The sequence below is a fragment of the Balaenoptera physalus genome (assembly GCF_965194825.1).
Source record: "Balaenoptera physalus genome assembly, chromosome: 18".
Taxonomy (NCBI): domain Eukaryota; kingdom Metazoa; phylum Chordata; class Mammalia; order Artiodactyla; family Balaenopteridae; genus Balaenoptera; species Balaenoptera physalus.
Genome location: NC_138899.1, coordinates 74,088,458 through 74,100,713, shown reverse-complemented (window position 1 = coordinate 74,100,713; position 12,256 = coordinate 74,088,458). Strand labels below are relative to the sequence as shown.

At 42.9% G+C, this 12,256-nt stretch overlaps 1 protein-coding gene across 6 annotated transcripts in view; it reads left to right on the top strand.

The window, feature by feature from the left end:
• TEX26 (testis expressed 26) overlaps nt 1-12,256 on the top strand; it is a 41,277-nt gene that overhangs the window by 13,830 nt on the left and 15,191 nt on the right. For 3 of the 6 annotated variants that reach the window (XM_082435736.1, XM_082435737.1, XM_082435735.1), the window contains exons 4-6: nt 2,758-2,914; nt 8,205-8,381; nt 10,460-10,525. In XM_082435736.1, coding sequence (XP_082291862.1) covers nt 2,758-2,914; nt 8,205-8,381; nt 10,460-10,525 — 400 coding nt within the window. Of the gene's footprint in view, nt 1-2,757; nt 2,915-8,204; nt 8,382-10,459; nt 10,622-12,256 lie in introns of all 6 variants that reach the window. The other 3 variants (XM_082435734.1, XM_082435738.1, XM_082435733.1) reach the window with 1 other exon arrangement.

Sequence of the window (12,256 nt, the reverse complement as noted above, 5' to 3'; positions counted from 1 at the left end):
CTTCATTCCTTTTTATGGTTGAATAATATTTTATTGTATGTATATACCACAAATTGTTTACCCATTTATCTATTGATGGACATTTGGGTTGTTGCCACCTTTTGGCCTTTGTAAACAAAGCTGCTATGAACAGGCACGTACAAGTATTTGTGTTTGGTGTAAGCATTCTCAAACCATCAGAACTTTTATCATTTTGTTGAGTATCCAGAATGCCCTTCTCTTATCCACCAAGGAAACTTAGAGATTCTTCAAGGCTCTGCTTAAAGAGAGCCATCTCTAATTCCCTTCTCCTCTAGATGAAAGTAACTGACCCTCCCTCTGTTTTCTAGGCACTGTGTACCCTTCTCCCATCATAAAAGGCAAAGCTCAATTGTAGTAAAGGGTTTCATTTACTTGGTTGCCATATGGCATGGTGACACCTGGGATGGAAGCACCTGGACACATTCAATAGATAATATGGCAGTAGAATGGTCAGGATTTGATGACTGAAAGGATGTAAAAGACAAGGGAGAGGAATGAATGATGATCTTCCTGTTTTTTACTTGGATGCCTGGGTCTGTGCTGATGTTATTTACTGAACTGGAACATTCGGGAGGACTGGGTTTGGTGGGGAAGGGCTTGGGGGAAATGTGAGTTCAGTTGAAGACATGTTGGTTGAGGATATATCCAACCTGCAGTTGAATACACAGGTCTGGAACTCGAGGGGAAGAGGCGAGCTGTAGATGTGGGTAGACTTTGGAGTCATTAGAACATACGCACATACCCCATTTAACTTGGTTCCTCATGGCACCCACTCATGTAATCTATTTACCTGTTGAGTATTTTCCTTAAGATTTATAATTAATGCAAAATAGTCGGTTACAATATTACATTGTATATGTATACATATACATACACATACATACGCACAGCATTTATTTCCCCTTTAAGTGTTATTGAAGGCTCTCAGCCAATGAGTGTTCTTGTGCCAGCCTGCAGACCCTCCCAGCACGTGAATGCCCTTCCCATCAACCTGAGTTGAGGGTATACTGCATTATTTACTCTTCTGAGGCCTCTCTGCCATTTACCTTTGTTTTCTGTTAAGCAGTTTTGACTCTGGCTCAGGGCCTGGCAACTAGCAAGTTGCTCCCTCTCTGCTAACAGAGTCTGCTGCTCAGGAACAAAGGAAGAGTATCACCCTAAGAGTTAAAGTGCAGACTGGTGGTTTGGGGCTCCTTCAAGGAGAGGGCGGTGGAAAAGGAGGGCCAATGTCTGCAACAATTGCGATGCCTTGACGTGTGGGCGGTCACGGGGAAATGGGCTGGAGGCAGCTCGGGACTTGCCCAGTGATCTGGAGACTCTGCAGGTGATCCCACTGGATGGTCCTTTTTGCTGGTAGGGTTTGCGTGTATATGGGTGCAAATGACACCTCAGAGTGCCCACGCCTACCAGGAAGAACATGTAGAGGGTAAAGATACATGCCTCTGATGAAGCCCCGGGGAATCCCCAGGTTTGAGGTTCAGGGTGAGGAAAGAAGACTTAGATGGAGACCATGGAGGGGCCACAGAGGAAAGCCTGAAAGATATGGTCTCTCAGATATCTGGGAAAGAGATACAAGAAAGAGATCATTGCCATGTCAGCTATCTCTGCTACCTATTTGGTGCCCCATCAGACATCACTGGTGAGGTCAATTCCCACTCAGGGTCTTGGAGAAAACCAGCTTACCTGGGCTTAGCAGTGACTGGAGGGCAAAGCCTTCAAGTAGTGGATGGTTATGTGTACTACCTTTTACTCGTCCATTCAAGCAACCAATATTTATTGAAGCCTAGCATGTGCCAGACACTCTTCTTGTACATTTCCTGCCATTTCTCCAAGAAGCCCTCCATCTCACACTAATCAGGCATTCCTCCCTACAACTCTACCAAAACTGCTCTTTTCAAGGTCACCAAGGAATCCCAGTCTGCTAAACCCAATGGTCAAGTCTCTGTCCTCATCTCCCTTGACCTGCCAGCAGCATTTCACACAATGATCAGTCCTTTTTCCTTCACTTTCTTACTTGGCTTCTAGTACAACACATTCTCTTGGGTTTTCTCTTTCATAACTGCCTGCCCCTTCTCAGTCTCTTTTGCTGCTTCTTCCACTTATCTTTGACCTCTTAATGATGAAGTGCCCCAAGGTTTGATCATCAAACCTCTTCTAATTTCTAGCTTGGTGATCTCATCCAGTCTTAATTTATTTCAACTGTATGAGATGACTTCCAAAATTATCTTCAGCTTAGTCCACTCCCCTTAACTCAGATTCATATATCCAACTGCTTTCTTAAGATCTCCTGCTAGAAGTTTACTTAAAGACTCCTCAAATGTCACATTACCACAACTGAACACCTGAGTGTCCCTCTAAGTGTAGACTATTCCACGTTTCAGTTCATGGCCACTCCGCCCTTTCAACTGTTCAGACCTCAATCCCTGGAGTCATCCTTGGCCCATCTCTTTGCTTCACATCCCACATTCTATGCATCAGGAAACCTTATTTACTACAAATATATTTAGAATATGATCACTTCTCCCCAATCACATTTTATTGTCTTCAACGTGAAAAGCCAAAGAAATGACAAAGTACCATGTTACAGCTGGGTCAGCTGATGGCTCCCAGAACGCACTGGCACTTCATTGCGTGTGTAAAGGACTCGAAAGAACACGTACACAAAAACACACATGTTCTTCAGTCCGTGAGGTGAACTCATGTGGATTTTCATGAAAATTGTGTTTGTACTGATAGGACTTCTTTCACTGGACACTGCCTCAAGGTCAATCGACAGCCTCAGTAAAGAGCTACTTCCCTTGGAAAATCGCTGCTTCAGTGGAAGAGGTTCGGAAGGCAATAGCAAATCAGTTTATCTCCCACACGAGGAGAGACTTTGTGGACACAGCAAAAGGTAAACGTTCATTTTTCTCTTTTCCCTGGTAGAAAGGCACTGGAGTCGCAGTGGTAAGCAACACAGATGCAGTCTTCTCCCTCAAGGAACTCACAGTACAGACGTGGAGAAAGGCAATTTAGCAAACAATAGTTGACCTAGTTAGCACCTATGAAAAGATGCACGTTGTGGGAAATGCAGGGTGCTGGGGGCGCACAGTAGGACACCCAGCCTAATGTGGGCGGGGGCTGGGGAGAAGGTCAGGAAAGGCTTCTTGGGTCCAAAGGACAAGGACGAATGAGCCAGGAGAAGATGACGGGGTCGAGTTAAACGTGCAGTTTTCAATTCTTAACTGCTGGTTTACCATTTTTAAATTACTTGAATTAAAATTCCTTTATTAAACCAATACATGCAGAGAGTGAAATCTAATAGTTACCTAAAGGCTCACAATGGAATAGCAGTTCGTTGACCCACCCCCTCCACTCTCGGTCCTACTCCCACTGGCTGTCAATTTCCATCCTTTCAACTGTGTCTTCTTACGGGAGCCTCCATATTTTAAAATCATATGCTTAATACTGCTATTTTTGATTCATCAATTTTAGACATTACAATTGACTTCCTGTTATGGTAACTGAGGATTTGGTCCTCCTATAATTTTTTCTCATGACCCCACCATCCATCCTCTCAGTATAATCATATTACAAATTTGGGGTTAACGCAATTGCTAGTGTTTATATTATGATTACGATGATATGATATATTATGATTATGTAAATATTTACTGCTGAGCCAGATGGTATTTTATGGTTATGTTTCCTTTTAGTTTTCTTTTGTTTTTTACCAGAGTTAATAATTGATTCTTTTCATATGCTTAGTTTTCTATGTGCCCGTCACACTCACTGAATCCATTTTTTCTGGTCCAGCATCTCAGTACATCACCTTCTACTGTGCCTGGTGTCTCCGAATCCAGAGCTTCTTTGGTTCGATTTTGCACCAACAAATCTTCTGGCTAGGAAAGGGTAGCCATATAACTACCATGGCCACTTGCTCTTCCTTGAAACACTCTTCCTTTGAACTTCTGTGACTCCACACTCTCCTGGCTTTCCCTACTTCTCTGTCTCCTTCTTTCTTGTCTTTTTTCTATTTGATCTCTAACAGAGTTCCTCAGAGTTCCTGATTCCTTTAAAGAGCAATGATTCATCTTCCTGAGGAATTCTGCATTTGTTTCTCTTCCCCAAGCCCTTCCTCAGGCCCCTGGTTCTGTGTATTTGGTGACCGAGTAGAAGTCTCACAAGGGTCCCAAGTCATCACCTTCTCCTCCCCCCAGCACTGATCTTCCTGCATTAGCTACAGATCCCTGCAATTCTATCACTGCATGGCAGCCAGAGGCTCTTTCACAGTCTAAATTGGATCATATACTTCTACTGCTTCCTTTCACTGGCTTCCCTTGCACTTTGATTAAAATGCACGTTCCAGTTACTTCTCTTGGTCCACAAGGTCCTGCAAGGCTGGCCCTTGCTTTCGTCCTCACCTTTCCTCCCCACTCCATCCCTCTCGTTCACTAGGCTCCAGCTCCATGAGCCTTTTTTCAACTCCTTTAACCTCTTTCCCACCTTCGGTCAGTGTGCAGCCTGTCCCCTCTGCCTGAAAGGCTCTTTCTGGGGTTTCACTTTGTCACTCTCTTGACTCCAGCTTAAATGTCACCTTGCCTGTGAGACCTTTCTTACAATTTTATCTGAAGAGGCGTGCTGCCACCTTGTTTGTCTAGCACCCCTGCATTTTGCAGTCATTTGTTTACTGGTTCGTGTTTTCTGTTGTTTGTGTGTTACTCTTTCCTCACTATTCAGTGAGTGCCCCAGACGCCCTTATTCACTCAGGACCTAGTGCAGTGTATAGCCTCGTCCTCGTGTATAGGAGGTGCTCCGTAAATATTTGCTGAATGATAGAGAGAATGTATGGGAAGTACATTTTCTGAAGCTGGATGGGTGTGGAATCAGAAGACCTCTATATTTGCAGATAAACACTCAGGGTCATGGGAAAACATTTGAAACATCAGCATTCTTTTTTTTTAATTATTTTATTTATTTATTTATTTTTGGCTGTGTTGGGTCTTTGTTGCTGCACGCGTATTTCTCTAGTTGCAGTGAGCAGGGGCTACTCTTGGCTGTGGTGTGTGAGCTTCTCATTGTGGTGGCTTCTCTTTTTGCAGAGCACGGGCTCTAGGAGCGTGGGCTTCAGTAGTTGTGGCACATGGGCTCAGTAGTTGTGGCTCAGGGGCTCTAGAGCGCAGGCTCGGTAGTTGTGGTGCACAGGCTTAGTTGCTCCGCGGCATGTGGGATCTTCCCGGACCAGGGCTCGAACCTGTGTCCTCTGCGTTGGCAGGCAGATTCTTGACCGCTGTGCCACCAGGGAAGCCCCCAATAGCTTTTGATATAATGTTTTTTTCCTATTCTCTTTTGGATACTTAATTTGTGTCTTCAATTCTGATTTCCTTTTTCCATTATTGATACTGTGTATAAAATAGATAACTAATGAGAACCTGCTGTATAGCACAGGGAACTCTACTCAATGCTCAGTCGTGACCTAAATGGGCAGGAAGTCCAAAAGCGAGAGGATGTATGTATATGTATGACTGATTCATTTTGCTGTACAGTAGAAACTAACACAACATTGTAAAGCAACTCTACTCCAATAAAAATTAATTTAAAAAAAAAGCTTAATCTTTATCTTCGAAGGAACTCAGAGTAAATCCAGAGTCTGATTTTTGTCTTTTCTGGGTCTTCATCTCCAGTTGCTCTACTTCTATGCTGGTCTATCCTGGTCCACATGAACCAGCCCCTCAAGACCCTTCGCAACGTGGTTCCTAACTTTCCTCTCCTGCTTCACCCTCAGCTACTCCTCCTCCCTTCCCTGCGTTCCTCACACTCACACCAACTAGACTACATTTCATGAACACTCTGTGCATCTTTTGCTTCAGTGTTGACCCATTGTCAAAACACGCCTTTTGCTGTGTCTGCCTTTTGATTCTTGTCTTCCTTCCCTTCCGGTAACAGAGCCTGTCACACTCCTTCTGGGCTTCTGTAGCACCTTATCCACAGCTCTGAGTGAGTGATTCTTATGAGAAGCTTGTTCACAATATAAGTGCCTGGGTGCCACTTCTGGAAAGTCTCGATGTCTGGGATGAGGTTCAGCAGGTATATTTTGGAATAACCTTCCTAGGTATTTCTGATGTATTATCTCCACGTGAGAACCACAGTTCCAAGTGTTATGGTTGCAAGATTTCACATTCCATATCCATGTATCCTGTATATCTCTTTCTAATCACACTGGTTTGAGATTGCCTTAAGGTAGAACAATGACTTAATTACCTTTAACCTTGACACAGAATCCATATAGGAACTGAAAACATTTGCTTTTGAGTGTCAGCTAGGGGAGAAGGATAGGCATCTGTATCAAGTATTTCAACGGGAATTTATTTATTAATAAAGCCATTAGTAATTTACAAAAACCAAGTTATAGATGCTGCTTACTAGGAACAATACCAGATGATTTTCCAAAATAGCTTAAGGAATGTCCTGATGTTTAAGCCCGAGAGTTTTCTTCTCTCTCTATAACCTTGCCTTCTCCTCAGGTGGTTTATGAGGTCATTATGAGGGCCATTGAGTACCCATGGCCTCTCTCCCTGAGTCATCTAAACTAAGAGGCACCGTGTAGTGAAACCCTTTCCCACTGTGCTGGTCTGGACAGAGATCATTTTTTAAAAATCAATATTAAAATGCTCTTGAGTACCAGTAGATGACATCACATATTGTTTGATATACAACGTACATTTGAATTTATTTTGAAAAGACCTGTTGAAAAACTATTTTGGAAAAAGAATAGAGGTTAGTGTTAATAGTAATTAGCACTGTTGTGACATTGCTCATGATATTTGTGGCTTTTTTTTTTTTTAGGGTTATGAATACTTTATTTTTTCTAGTACCACTTATTTTATTTTTTCAAAGAAGACTTTGATCTTTATTTCTAATCTCTTTTTCATCTCCTATCACAAGTAGCTGATTTTGTCCATTTCCACAACTTGAAATTTTTCTCTTCATTTTATTTATTTTTAAAAAATTTTTATGGGAGTATACTTGATTTACAGTGTTGTGTTAGTTTCGGGTGTACAGCAATGTGAATCAGCTATATGTATACATACATCCACTCTTTTTTAGACTCTTTTCCCACATAGTCCATTACAGAGTATTGAGTAGAGTTCCCTGTGCTATACAGTAGGTCCTTATTAGGTGATATTCATGTTTTTAATATCTTTGTCCCAATTAAAGTTGGTGCTGTATGATGTGCCTCTGAACCAACATTTTGCAGCAAGAATTAGGGGTGAACTCACTCCAGGTGAAATGACTTGTGATTCTTTCCTCAGTTAATCTGGTAGTGCTTGTGGAACCTGGTTTTAGTCAGTGCTTCAGAGGTATTTAAGGATCATATGTTTAATGAATATTTGTAAACAGAGTTATTTCCAAAAATAATAGTGCTATGGTCCACTAATGACAATGATCTTACCTAACCCTCCATCAGTAAGGTTCTTTTCCTTTGAGTGGTTCTTTTCCAGATAATGGGGATGATATGCACTGCCCCATCTAAGGTTGCCAGGTTTAGCAAATAAAAATACAGGATGCCCAGTTAAATTTGAATAATGGTGTATAACAGGTAAAAAATGAGTACCTATACATACTTACACTAAGAAATGATTCATTGTTTATCTGAAATTCAAATTTAACTGGCATCCAGGAATTCCCTGGTAGTCCAGTAGTTAGGACTCTGTGCTTCCATTGCAGGGGGCATGGGTTTGATTCCCGGTTGGGGAGCTAAGATCCTGCAAGTCACATGGTGTGGCCCCCCAGAAATTTAATCGGCACCCTATGTTTTATATGGCAACCATAGCCGTAACTAAAATCTCTCACTCTGCACCCTGACCCCTGCCCCGGGGACTAGGCAGGACCACTGGAGTGAGACATGCTTCCTGAGTCCACGAAGCAGAAACACATAAGCACTCCTAACTGATGTACAATGTACTCATTAGAAACTACTTCTAATCATTTGAGCTTGTACTTCCTGTGCCTGATAAAGCAGAAAATTATTTCCCGGTTGAAATGTCCCTAAAAAGTACATTGACCGTACCTCTAAATGCAAGAAGAGTGTGTTTTAGTGTGATAAATTGAAAGTTACTGCCAGCAGCAGAATGGAATGAAAATATGAGGCTATTTAGAAATAGATTACAAGGAGTAATTATTGCCTTGCATTTGTGCCCCAGCTCAAAAGATGAAGCAACATTCTCAGATGTTTCTGGAATGGAAAAACTTCCTTCCCCGACCAGCAGACACTGAATTTCGATGGAATTACCAAATTCCAGCTAAAATTCCTGAGCTTCAGGATTTTAGTTTCAAATACGGATGCTACTCAAGCCTACCCATTGCTTCTCAGGGTCTAGGTAAGTACACCTGCAGCTTTTAAAACAACTTCATAGACTGTTCTTGCTCCAAGATTCCTCAACACATAGGGCCCTGGTGGGTGACCTTGATAACAGTCATAGAGAATGTCAGTGACCCCTGAATGGAATCAAAACTAGGACTCTGGGGCACTTAGCCTCAAACCCAGGGAATGAGGATGATGTCTCAGAAGAGAAATGACTGCTTGTGCCGTGAAATGAGTACATCCTCTGCCTGGGAGGGACAGTTGTTGGGATTGGGGGACACGCCCCCCCCACTTATAAAATGAAAGGAAGGATTTAGTTGCTATTAAACAACCAAAAGAAAAAAAAAGTTCCTCGGGAATCAAATTAGACTTGTCAGTTATCCCCTGGAAGTTTATCCACACGGCACATCCTTCAGGCATCTTTACATTTAGCAACGATTTTACTTGAGTGTTCTTTTATGACCCCAATTGCTATTGTTTACAACAGAAAAGTTTTTAAAAGTTCCATGAAAAAAAAAAAAAAGTTCCATGACCAAGCCACCTCCGAGTTCCTGGTTAAGAGGATAATTTGGTGTTAGTCTGAGAAAGTGATTTATTCCTTGCATGGAGTTGGGATCAAGTAGCGCTTTAGACAAAAATCACAGAGCAGAAGCTGAGCATCTTGGGTTGGAAGGCAGCCTAGGAGTACCTAGTCTAGATCCTCCCATCACGTACAAATCCCTTCTCGCCCATCCTTGCCAAGAGGAGACAGTTTGCCTGCTTAAACTGTTTGGAGGGGTGTCCCATCCCCCAGTGTAGCTCCTTCATCCTTGGATACTCTGTTTGAAAGTTCTCAACAGCTAGAGTCTTCCTTGCTAAACTTCTGGCCATTGGTTCTATTTCTTCCCACAGAGGTTAACTACTAGAACTCCACTATTCAATGAAACTCTTATTATATGCCCTCTATATTCTCCACTTAAAGCATTTCCAGACCCTTCAAACACTCTGAATATAGTTCCCTGTGCCATACAGTAGGACCTTGTTGTTTATCCATCCTTTACATACCAATTTGCATCTGCTACTCCCAAACTCCCAATCCTTCCCTCCCCACCTCCCCTCCCCCTTGGCAACCACAAGTCTGCCCTCTTCATTGTTTTTTTAAAAAATAAATTTATTCATTTATTTATTTTTTTCTGTGTCGGGTCTTTGTTGCTGCGTGCAGGCTTTCTCTAGTTGCGGCGAGCGGGGGCTACTCTTCGTTGCGGTGTGCGGGCTTCTCATTGTGGTGGCTTCTCTTGTTGCGGAGCACGGGCTCTAGGCGCATGGGCTTCAGTAGTTGTGGCTCGCAGGCTCAGTAGTTGTGGCTCGCAGGCTCTAGAGCGCAGGCTCAGTGGTTGTGGCGCATGGGCTTAGTTGCTCCGTGGCATGTGGGATCTTCCCGGACCAGGGCCCAAACCTGTGTCCCCTGCATTGGCAGCTGTATTCTCAACCACTGCGCCACCAAGGAAGTCCCTTCATTGTTTCTTTTTCATGAGAATTCCATGACTAGCAGAGCCCACCTTAAATGAACAACATTCAGAATCAAATATGAGTGATTCTGGGTTTACTTGCACCTCATACCTCTATCCATCCAGATGTACAGTGAGTGCTAACTGTAGATGTCATTGTTCTTCCAAACTGCTCCTCCTGAGACACCTGGGTCCCTGAGGGAGGCCCCTCAGTGTGTCCATCCACATCTGCACAGGAGATGGCATGAAAGGGAAAGAAGCTTCTAGGAAGGTGCTGGTTTGCTCAGCAGGTGGTGAATGCTGCCATCCCAACAGGCTGACCTGCAGAAGAGTCTATTTCAGGGAGAATGGTGGTCACACTCAACCTTCTGGCCATCATCTCCAGTCATTCCCACTTCCAACAGCAACAGCCCTGAGTACCCCAGCAGCTCTGCACGGCCCCAGTCACGGGAGGAGACGTATAGCTCCTCACTTCCCAGTACAATTAAGGACGCCGATTAAGCTCCAAGTTGGGCTCAGGGCTGTCAGGGGCGCATCCCACAAATAAAGGCAGGAATTCTTTGCTCAGTGACAGCTCTTTTTTTTCTCCTTCCCTTGTGTCCCCCAGTCCCTTCCATGCTGTACCGACACATGAGGAATCAAGAGCACAAGAAGAAGCAGACCACGTACCAAAGTGAGTACGGGAAAGTCTACCTGGATTTCTTAACAATTTTGAGCTCATTCACTCCCTCTCAAGTCACAGAGTACCTTCAGAGTGTTTCCTACAAAGGTAAGATGAGGTCCCGAGTTACTATTTAATAAATTACAGATCATAATAATTGCTTTACCCCAAATAGAAGTTGTTCCAACTTCTAACCACTGGAGTTATATGTTCACAAAATATATATATATAGCCTCCAAAAAAATCCCATAGTTTAGTGCAAACGTCAACCCATTGAAAATAAATTTTTCTTAAAAGAGAACCCAGTGACTATATCCCCACTTATTAAAATAGAAACATCTAGCTTTTCACTAATTTCTGATCTCACTTTGCTGTGGTTGGATTGCTCCAGGGTGACTTCTCTTTTTCTTACGGTTAACTGATTTCTCCAGTGGGTGTCTGTACTATCTCACGGCTTTGTGTTAGGTTCTGTAAACTTTATTTCCTGTTTGGGGGTACTTTTTTGTGAGAGGCTTTTTAGGGTACATGAGAATCTTCATGTATCTCCTCCTCGAAGAGATAAATGCCATCAGCATAGGTTGGGTCACTCCACGCAACAGAGATTTACCCCAGTTCGGGGTCTAGTGACTGGAATTTGTTTGGGAGCATCTCAGGGGCAAGTGGTCAGTCTGAGCGTGTGTAAAATGTCCACTCAGAGAATAAGACTTGGAGGAGAGGAAACTAAACTCTTCCAACAGCTGCCTCTCAGCACCCAATGCTCGTGGTCACACAACCTATCACCCCTGATTTTTAGCACATGCCCTAATGCAGATGTATGTATTTCTATAAAGTATCTTCATATACCACTAAACTAACGTGTTATGTACATTATAAAACATTCAAAATGTTAAAGAAGCCAAAAGCAAATAGAAATAGAGATCCTAATATTTCTTCCCACACCCAGTGGACCATCTCCTACACCCCACTCTGTGCTCTGCACAACGTGGAGGTCACTGCCTTGCTTTATGCCCCATGGGCAGGCCTAAGCTCAGAACATCCACAGGCACTCAGTAAGCCCCCAACTCCTACCCCTGTCAGTAAGCCCCCTGTCTCCTACCATTTTTTTTTTTTTTTTGGGATTCCATGTATATGCATTAGCATACGGTATTTGTTTTTCTCTTTCTGACTTACTTCACTCTGTATGACAGACTCTAGGTCCATCCACTTCACTACAAATAACTCAATTTCATTTCTTTTTATGGCTGAGTGATATTCCATTGTATATATGTGCCACATCTTCTTTACCCATTCATCTGTCGATGGACACTTAGGTTGCTTCCATGTCCTGGCTGTTGTAAATAGAGCTGCAATGAACATTTTGGTACATGGCTCTTTTTGAATTAAGGTTTTCTCAGGGTATATGCCCAGTAATGGGATTGCTGGGTCATATGGTAGTTCTATTTTTAGTTTTTTAAGGAATCCCCATTCTGTGCTCCATAGTGGCTGTATCAATTTACACTCCCACCAACAGTGCAAAAGGGTTCCCTTTTCTCCCCACCCTCTCCAGCATTTATCGTTTGTAGATTTTTTGATGATGGCCATTCTGACCGGTGTGAGGTGATATCTCATTGTAGTTTTGATTTGCATTTCTCTAATAATTAGTGATGTTGAGCATCTTTTCATGTGCCTCCTGGCCATCTGCATGTTTTCTTTGGTGAAATGTCTATTTAGGTCTTCTGCCCGTTTTCTTTTTTTTCTTAATAG